Source organism: Myotis brandtii, unplaced genomic scaffold, assembly GCF_000412655.1.
Source record: "Myotis brandtii unplaced genomic scaffold, ASM41265v1 scaffold786, whole genome shotgun sequence".
NCBI lineage: Eukaryota > Metazoa > Chordata > Mammalia > Chiroptera > Vespertilionidae > Myotis > Myotis brandtii.
The window spans coordinates 628541-638858 of record NW_005371157.1 but is presented as its reverse complement, the minus strand read 5'-3'; the positions used below and the strand labels follow the sequence as shown (position 1 = coordinate 638858).

At 57.7% G+C, this 10318-nt stretch overlaps 1 protein-coding gene across 1 annotated transcript in view; it reads right to left on the bottom strand.

Annotated features, from left to right (window-relative positions):
• The window catches only part of MAD1L1 (MAD1 mitotic arrest deficient-like 1 (yeast)), a 150711-nt gene that overhangs the window by 22276 nt on the left and 118117 nt on the right, over positions 1 to 10318 (bottom strand). The window contains exon 14 of the mRNA XM_014530985.1: positions 1070 to 1160. Within this exon, the coding sequence (XP_014386471.1) occupies positions 1070 to 1160 (91 nt within the window). The remainder of the gene's footprint in view (positions 1 to 1069; positions 1161 to 10318) is intronic.

Sequence of the window (10318 nt, the reverse complement as noted above, 5' to 3'; positions counted from 1 at the left end):
GCTGCAGCTCTGCAGCCGGGGCAGAGGGGCGAGGGGCTCCCGCGTGCAGAGCGCGGCCAGGCCACCTGGAGGGCGTTGTGCTCTCCTGCTGCCCCCCAGGCCCGGGCAGAGATGAGGTCTCGTCCTCTTGACGGAAAAGGCAGAAGCGGCAACAGACGACGTGAGCGTTTACCGAGCATCTACTGTGTGCCGGGCGTGGTGGGCAGGTGTGGCCTGTCTCCCTCGCAGCCCCGGGTGGCATCACTTCCCCAACTTCATAAAGGACACACTGGGGGCTCAGAGGGCAAAGCCCTGGCACCAGCAGCCAGGGGCCGAGTCCAGCTCACACCATGAAGCCCCTCTCCACCCGCCGGCACTCTGCACGCCATCCCCACCACCTGAACCCGTCCCTGAGCCCAACGTGAAGTTTCCTTGTCCTCCTGCCACCGGAAAGACCGCGTCCACCTGAGTGCTGGCTCTGCCCTCTGCCCTGCGCAGCCCCCTGCCGGTGGGCGCCCGTGTCCAGAGCAGGAAAAAGAACGACTTTCGCGGGACTCACTGAGGGCTGACGGGGGAGGCCCGGAGCCATCAGCGACCTCAGGCTGCAGGATGAAAACGCCAGAACGCGGCCCCAGGCGCCTCTGACAGCGCTGCTGCCCCCAGGCTCCACCTGCCAGCAGCCGGCTCTCCACGAGGCCGCGGCCCCATGACCGGTCTGAGCTGACAGGCTGGGCGCTGCGCACAGCCCGGCCACGCTCACTGCACCTGGCTCCCTCACAGCTGTCACCTCCGCGTCTCCAGGAATTGGCAATAAACGGGATGGATTTGCCTCGAGTAGGCGTCAAGATAAAAATCGAGGGCCTGTCCAGACCTGGGTGGGGGTAGCCTGCAGGCCTCCTGCCACAGGACAATGGACACAGGAGGACAGACAAAAGCAGCGCAAGTGCACGGTGTGAACAGCAGGCCAACCTCCCCACTGCCCTGGGACACCTGCTCCCGGTGAGCGGGTGGTGCGTGCGCGGGCGCAGGTCTGAGCCAGAGGCGGGGTGTGGGGCAGGGACACGGGAGGGCCCAGCTCCGACGGGCTCACCTGCAGGGTGAGGTGCTCCAGCTGCTCCTCCAGCCTCCGCTTGTCCTCCTCCAGGCGGCTGCGCTCCCCTTCCAGCTCCTCCACCTTCATCCTGCGGGGAGAGGCCGTGACACCACTGCCCTCGGGGGAGAGCGGTCACGAGAGAGGCCCCAGTTCTGTTCCCAAATACACATGCGTGAGACTGGCGTCCACGGAGGCTGTTAAAAGCCCTGTAAGAGGCCCAGGCAGAGGCTGGCGGTGCCTCCTCGGCCTCTGTTCCGATGGAGAAGCCCTGACGGGGAGGGAGTCCCGGGGACCACACTGGACCGAGGGGGACAGTGGAGCCCAGGGGAGAAGACCTGCGGAGGACACTGTCCCAGAAACGACGAGGCGGCGTGACGAGGAGGTGTGATGAGGAGCGCGAGAGCACCATGTGGGACAGCAGCAGAGACAGGCTCTGGGGCGGTGGGGAGTGCCCTCCCTCTGGGCCCGGAGACCAGCAGAGGCGCCCGTGCGGGTGGGGTCCCCTCCAGGAGGCCCCCTCTCTCGGGCACGCTGTGCCTCTGAGGCCCTTTGGAAAACAGGGCATTCGGATTCTGAAGACTCGTGAGTGAATGTCCTCGAGGGCTGGATTCAAATCAACGTCTGTCGGCTGCAGACGTTTAATAAAACAGCACAGTCCGCCCTGCTGTGCGAGCAAACCCGGCGAACCACCCCGTCCGCGCATCTCACACAGGGGCATTCCTGCCTGTCCTCCTCCTCAGGCACCTGGTACCTGGTCGAAGGGGAGGGGAAGAGAACGGCTAAAAGAGAGCGCACGCGCATGTGTGAGTGTGCATGTGCGCACACATGCTTGCATGTGAGCGTGTATGCTCACATGTGCCTGAACACATGTACAAGTGTATGGATGTGCATGTGCGCGCACATATGCAAAGTGAGTGCGTATGTGCACACATGTATGATTACACGTGCATGTGAGTGTATGTGCACGTGAATGTACGCACACATGAGTGAGTGTGCTGTGAGAGGTTGTGTGTGTGTGTACACGAGTGTGCGTGCACATGTGAGTGTGCTGTGAGAGGCTGCATGTGAGTGTATGTGCACGTGAATGTGCGCACACGTGAGTGAGTGTGCTGTGAGAGGTTGTGTGTGTGTGTGTGTACACGAGTGTGCGTGCACATGTGAGTGTGCTGTGAGAGACTGCGTGTGAGTGTATGTGCACGTGAATGTGTGCACGTGTGTGTAGAAATCCGCTGGAAGAGGGGGTGCTCTCTTGCCTAAAGCATCTGTAAGGAACATGCTACAAGCGGGACCCTGAGAGAAGAGCGACTGGGGGACAGGTGCCGTGGGAGCGGCCTGGGGCTGGAGCGAGGCAGTGCAGGCCCATCTTCCAAGGGTCCTGGATCCCCCCCCTTCTCACTCCCCCACGCCTGCGGGCTGCCCGCACTCAGAGCTCGGCCATGCCACGCTGTCACCCTGGTGCCTCCGTCCTCTCGTCCGCCCTGTGTGTCCCGCACCGAGCAAGGCGGGCTCACTGCAGACACTGGTGGCCACGGCCTTAAACGACGTTGACGTCCTCAGCAGGGACGGGGCATGGGAGGTGACCCCAGCTCGGGCCCTCACAGGAGGGTCCTGTGGGGACCGCATGTCTGCCCCTCGCCCTGGGCTGAAGCCCTGACTCAGGTGCGGTCCGGTGCGGCGTTTGGAAGGTAACCGTTCGGCGAGGTCCTGAGGGTGGGGCCCAGGCGTGCTGGGAACAGGAGGCAAGGGCTCTGGGAGGCGGGGCTCAGAGGGAAGAGTGTGTTTCTGGAAACGGGAGGGGGCGGCTGGGACCGCATGGTGGCGGACGTGGCTGGCTGTGCTCGGGCGCGGCCGACGCCTATGTGCCGAGGAGGCTGAGCAGGTGCTGAAGAGCGCTGGCCCCGCTGCTGACAGTAAAATGTGAGACGCAGGAGACGGACCGAGGAGGGACCTGGGGGTCTGGTGTGACAAGAAGGCACTCACACGGGGTCGCCTCTGCCCCCCAGACCCTCGGTGTCGCAGGAGACAGCAGGCCGGCAGACGGGCCAGCGCTATGGTGTCGGGAGACAGACTGAGGGGCACAGGGCACCGGACGCAGAGACGAGGCACAGGGACCCCTGGTGCCCTGGGCCGGCCGTGCCGGGTGAACAAGCGAGCCTGCAGGGGACTCAGACACCCAATGCCAGGGGTGCCCGTCCCGTGAGGCGTGAACCCGAGAGAGGGAAGACGAAGTGCAGGGAGCTCTGCACCACGTCTGCAGCTTTTCTGGAGTCACCACCGTTCTGCTCTGAGCAGGGGCTGCGTCAGGACCAGACACGGGCGGCTGCAGAGCCGTCAGACCTGCCCCCAGAGGGTGTGACCCACGTGCAGGGGGAGCGCACAGCCCAGCCCCACTGCAGCTGCTCCTCACAGCCGAGCTCCCAGGACACGGAGGGAGAGGGACGCTCCGAGTCCCCGGGAGGCCGCACGACGCTGACAGGAACCAGACAAGGCAGCGCGATAACGGAGAACCGCGGGCCGACATCCTCGCGAACATGGCAGAGTCAACAACAAGACATCGGCCGCTGAGTCCCTGATACACACGAAGAACAATACATCACCCCAGGAGGGTTTACCTCGGGTTGTCAGCTATTCAGCTCCGACAAATACACCACCGTCGCTGACCGTACGGCAAGTCTAAAGGGAAAACACAGGACCTATCACTCAAGTCAAGGAAAAGCAGGACCTGAGAAAATCCAACCTGTGTTCATGATCAAGGAGAGGAGATGGGAACCTGTACATGGCGACCCAGCTGCCCAGCACACCTCCCACAAGCATCACGCTCAGGGGGACGCCCTCGTGGCCCCCACCAGGCGCCTGGCCGAGCCCGCCCCGCCCCTGCATCCCACGCCGAGGTCATCACCAGCGCAGGGCGCCCCCCTTGGAGAACAAAACATAAGCCTGACCAAGTTTATAGACAACAGAGTATCTACTTGGAAAACTGCAAGGAATCAACCAAAAATAAAGACTAAAAACCCTCAGAAAACTGGGTAACGTTGCAGGATACAAGGTGAACAACTGAAAAAACCAATTCCTGCCCGGCCGGTGTGGCTCAGTGGTTAAGCGTCGACCTATGAACCAGGAGGTCACAGTTCGATTCCTGGTCAGGGCACGTGCCCGGGTTGCAGGCTCCATCCCCAGTGTGGGGCGTGCAGGAGGCAGCCGATCAATGATTCTCTCTCATCATTGATGTTTCTCTCTTCCTTTCCCTCTCCCTCTTTGAAGTCAATAAAAATATATTTTAAGAAAACAAATAAAAAAAATGAAAAACCAAATCCCTTCTATGTAATGATGAGGTGCAATAGTGAACCACAATGAAGCAGCCTTACGGTGGGTGCAAGACACCCTGAGGGATGACTCTGACAAGCGACAGGGCCTGCACTTGGGCTGCTCCCAGATCTTCGCGATTGTAAATTGTGCTGCTGTGAACACAGGGGTGCATACATCCTTTCTGATCGGTGTTTCAGGGTTCTTAGGCTATAAGCCTAGAATTGGGATCACTGGGTCAAATGGCAATTCCATATTTAATTTTTGGAGGAAACTCCATACTGTTCTCCACAGTGGCTGCACAGTCTGCATTCCCACCAGCAGTGAACGAGGGTTCCTTTCTCCACATCCTCGCCAGCACTTGTCATTTGTTGATTTGTGGATGACAGCCAGTCTGACAGGTGTGAGATGGTACCGCATTGTCATTTTGATTTGCATCTCTCAGATGATCAGTGACTTCGAGCATTTTTTTCATGTCTCTTGGCTTTAGTATGTTCTCTTTGGAAAAGTGTCTATTTAGGTCCTTTTTCTGTCTTCCTTTTGTTAAGTTGTATGAGTTCCTTATATATTCTGGATATTAACCCTTTATCAGATGTATCATTGCCAAGTATGTTCTCCCATACGGTGGGCTCCCTTTTCATTTTGCTGATGGTTTCTTTTGCTGTGCAGAAGCGTTTTATTTTGATGTGGTCCCATTTGTTTATCTTCTCCTTAGTTCCCTTTGCCCTGGGAGATGTATCTGTAAACATATTGCTACGAGAGATGTCTGAGATTTTGCTGCCTATGGTTTCTTCTAGGATTTTTATGGTTTCATGACTTACATTTAAGTCTTTTATGCATTTTGAGTTTATTCTTATGGATGGTGTAAGTTGGTGATCTAGTTTCATTTTTTTGCATGTATCTCTCCAATTTTCCCAACACCATTTATTGAAGAGACTGTCTTGACTCCATTGTATGCTCTTGCCTCCTTTGTCAAATATTAATTGAGCATAATGGCTTGGGTCCATTTCTGGGGTCTCTGTTCTGCTCCATTGATCTATGTGCCTGTTCTTGTGCAGTACCAGGCTGTTGTGAGTACGGTGCTTTGCAGTATAGCTGAAATCTGGTGCTGTGATTCCTCCACTCCCTTCTAAATAATGATCAGGTGCAACAGTATAAACCACAACGAAGCATCCTTACAGTGGATACAAGATGACACACTGAGGGATGAATCTGCCCAAACAGCAGGGCCCGTGCCTGTGTGAAACGCCGAGGAGAAATCAGGCCTGAGCAAGGGAGGGTCACGTGTGTGGAGTGGGACCCCAGGGATGCAGCTCCTCCCGACGGCGCCCAGGTCACCACAGCCGGCACCCCGCGCTGAGCCAACATTCACAGGGAGCCAGGAGGAGGAGCACGGCGAGCAGCCTGAGGAGCAGGAATGGAACCGGAGGAATCACACCGATGGGTCCTGGAACTGATCACAGGCTGCAGGGATGGAGACAGTGGTGAGGGGATGAGCCCTGGTCAGGACAGCCAATCAGAGCCCGGAACAGGAACACGGCGACTCACTGTGACGAGGGCACGGGGTCAGGGAGGACACAGCCTTTACCCACCTGGTGCTGAGGCACCCAACACCTTCAGGCGAAAAATAAAACAACATAGACCTTGACCTAAACCTCTCATCTCACACAAAACGTACCTAAACGTGGATTTGAGATTTATTACTTTTTTAGTAATTCTTTATTGTTGAAAAGATTACATATGTCCCCCTTTTTCCCCCTCCAGCCCGCCCCTGCCGCTCCCTCTCCCCCAGGCCTTCACCACCCTATTGTCTGTGTCCATGGGTGATGCATATACACATACAAAGTCTTTGGTTGATCACTTCCCATCCCACCCCCACCCCCGCCTTCCCTCTGAGATTCCGCACTCTGTTCCCTGCTTCCATGTCTCTGCAGCCACTCTGTTCATCAGTTTGTTTTGTTAACTGGATTCCACATGTGAGTGAGGTCATGTGACACGTGTCTTTCTCTGATTGACTGACTTCACTGAGTGCGATGCTCTCCAGGCCCCTCCCTGCCGTCTCAAGGGTAAGAGATTCTTCTTTCTCAAAATTGCTGCAGCTATTCAGGATTTTTTTGATTCCGTATAAATTTTTGGAGTATTTGTTCTAGGTCTGTGAAATATGCTGTTGATATTTTAATAGGGATTGCATCGAATCTGTCGATTGCCTTGGGTAGTATGGACATTTTAACAATGTTGATTCTACCAATCCATGAACACGGGATATTCTTCCACTTGTGTAGATCTTCTTCTATCTCTTTTTTCAACGACCTGTAGTTTTCTGAGTACAAGTCTTTTGCCTCCTTGGTTAAGTTCATTCCTAACTTAATTTTTTTGTTGCAATGGTAAATGGGACTGTTTGTTTAGTTTCTCTTTCTGAGAATTCATTATTGGTGTATAAAAAAGCCACTGATTTTTGGGTGTTGATTTTGTATCCTGCTACATTGCCAAATTCATTTCTTAAATCTAGTAGGTTTTTTGGTGGAGTCTTTAGGGTTTTCTATGTACAATATCATGTGAATAATGAGAGTTTTACTTCCTCCTTTCCAATTTGAATGCCTTTTATTTCTTCTTCTTGTTGGATTAGAGACTTAAATGTAAAATGTGAAACTATAAAACGTTCAGAAAAAAACATAAGTGAAAATCTTTGAAACTTAGGGTCAGGCCAGGAGTTTTCAGAGTCGGCATCTAAAAAACAGGTGTTCCACTGAAGTGATTAATTGGACTTTACCAAAATTAGGAACTTCTGTTGTATTAAAGACACTGATAAGAGGAAAAGACAAGCTAGGGACTGAGGGCCAATATGCGCTGACCAGACTGGCAAATGGAAATGCCAAGAACATAAAGAACTTGCCAAAGTCAAAAAGAAGGAGCTGGTGACAGATCTGAACGGCCGCAGAGGACCGAGCCGCCAGCAGAGTCCAGCATCGGCAGCCACGGGAAATAGGTGATGCCAAGACAAGGCTGGGCACACCCAGTGCTGACACGGAGGACACAGAGGAACCCAAACCTCTCGTTCTCACCCCACCCACCTCCCTAAGCTCCACACAGGCTTATGCGTGGCCTCAGAGTGGCGCCCGGCCCTCCCCGAGTGTGGGCGCTGAAGCCACGCAGCCGGCTCCATGTCACAGCCGCTCCAGGCACAGCGCCCACAGCCAGCAGAGTCCTCAGCAGGCGGGCGGTCCCCGCAGGCCCTGCGCTTCCTCTGTGCACGGAGCACGTCCTCGACCTCACAGGTGCTAAGCCAGTGAGCCCAGGTGAGGAGCCGTCACCCACTGTCCTGTCGGCCCCAATGGCTCTCCATGGGAAAGGCCGGCCCTCCCCTGGGCCAGCTCCTCAGCCCTGCGCTTGGCTCTGCCGGTGACAAACGGTCGTGGTTTCCTTGATCTGACAGCACGACGTCCCTCCATCCCCGAAGGACACTTCCTCGCCCGCTGCTGACAGCTCCCCACTCTCGGAACCTGGTGTGTGCGCGGCATCCCGGCCTCCTGGTTGCGGATGAGCCGTGGTCGCTGTCACTTGCGCTGCTCCCTCGCTCCTGTCAGATGCTCTCTGTGTCTCTGACTCAGGGACTAACTGGCAGGGGCCATGGGTGGTTTTCTAGGGCGGGCTCACCCACACTCGGCTCCTGGGGTGTGCCCGCCGCCCATCGGGGTGTGTGCCCGCCCACCTCCCCTCTCCCATTGGGACTCCACCTGGAAGGCCACCTGGCTGTCCCCCAGGACCTGCGGCTCCGTCCTCGCTGCTCCTTCCCGGTCGGCCTCCCCTCCGACAGTGACTGCTCCTGACCTGCCTGAGTCACGCCTCTGCCCTGGGACCTGCTGCTGAGCCAGCCAGCGCTTCCTGCCCCGGTCACTGTACCGTCCAGGTCTGCACTTTGTTTGATCCTTGAAAAACACTTTTTTCTTTTCTTTTGTTGAGGGTTACACTCTTTCATTTGTTGACAAGGATACATACTTTACTGAAGCCATTTACACCGGCTCTAGCATCCTGGTCGGGTAACGGTGCCAGTGACGGCTGTCCTGGCTCTCGGCCGTGACTCCTGGCGCTGGGCACGAGGAGAGGCTGTGTGTCCCGCGCACTCTGGGCCCCACACTGTGAGGTCTGCGTCCCCGTGCCTCCCGGCCGGCGGCCCCTCTCAGGCGGGGCTGTACCTGGGCCTGCTGTCGGATGCTGCCCTGTGGCTCCTGGCAGAGGGATGAGGGTCGGCAGGGCCCAGCTCGGGTTGTCAGTGCATCGACCCGCTTGTTAAAGTGCAGCCACAGCTCGAGACTTGGAGGGCAGCTCCCGGCAGCAGGAGCGGGAGCCGGTCAGCTCCAGCTGAGGCCTCGGTGCTGCCATTAAGTCTTCGAGTCCCCGCTTGTCCCTAAGGAGCGGTTTCGTCTGCACGTAGTTTTACATGTGCCTGGGACAGACCCATGCACTTAGTAAGTTATACAGCCAATGCGCTTTCTACACAGATCCATGTGCATGCGTGTGTATGTGTATGCGTGTGTGTGCACATGTGTGTGTGTGTGTGTGCACGACAATGGTACCACCTGTGTGTCCTTCCAGAACCTCTCCCCACACGAGGCGGCAGCAGCAGGAGGGAGGGGTGGCATGAAGGCCCGAGGCCCCCACACAGCATAGGAGGGGGGATGGAGCAGGAAGGCTGGGCTGTGGGGCACCCTCCTTAGGGTGTGTCAGTGGCCCTCACTCAGCCCGCCCCCCCAAAACCAGAAAGGCTGCCTCTCATGCCCTGTGTGGCTTCGCGGGAAAGACACAGCACACCGCCTAGACTGGCCCGAGGGCGCTGGGCCCACAGCAATCGTCACACTGGCGACAGGGGACACGGAGGCACGAGGACACGGCTGGGCATTTTCCGTGATGGGCGGGGCAGCCGCCTGAGAGTCTGGCCCAGAGCGGGGACACTGTGCAGAAGGTGCTGGAAGCTGGGGCACCTGGCGGTTTTGGATGAGACAGACGTAGAGACATGAACGGGGCGCAGGGGTGAACCCTGGCCAGGGAGGAGGGGCCACTGCACGCCCTGCCTGGCCCGGGGTCCTGTCCCTGTGCTGGGGCCCCTCCCAGAGCCTGTCCTCAGCCTGCTGCCAGGGCTCAGGGGAGCCCCAAACGGGGCAGCGGGCATGCAGTCAGACCCACTCCTGCCCCCCAAGGGCAGCTCCTCCTGGCGGAGCGTGTCCACAGACGTCGACCTGATTTCTGTTAAGGAGCCAGTCGCTTCCCACAGCTGATTCCCCTCCTAGCGCGTCAAGATGTTGATGATAAAGCCTTTATCTTAGATTTTACAAAATAAGCCAAAATGACTGAGTCCGAAGCGTGCCAGCCCACACATGCTGGACGCACGCCGGACCGCGCTCAGGTCCATGCAGACACGACTGTCTGAGAGTGGGCAGCGGTGGCGGCACGGGCCCAGGCTCCCAGGCGGCTCCTGGGAGGAGGCACCACCCCTGCCAACTGGGGCTGGGGATTGAACCTGAAGCTGAGGCCGTGCCTGTGACTGGTAAGCGGACCTATGACCCTTTGGGCTGAGGGCTGGCGCTCTAACCATTGAGCACTGGCCAGGGCTGCGCTTACTCTTCACCCTGCACCCAGAGAGTCCGGGGGACAGTGTCCACTTGCCCATCGGCCACTGGGGACGCAAGGAGCCGGGAGCAGGCGGTCAGCACGGCCTCCAGAGGACCTTCCTAAGGACGAGCTGCGGGTCCAGGTGGGGAAGGGGCTGGAAAAGGACTGCAGCGCCTCCTCCCGACAGCGCGGGCGCCGGGGGGGCCAGGGAACCGGACAGTGTCCATGGCCACACATCGGGGAGCCGCCTCGCAGGAGGAAGCGTCCGGGCGGGCTGCTGCTCTGCGAGCAATTGTCCCTGGAACCGGGAGCGCACACCTGCCGCCCTGGAGGCTG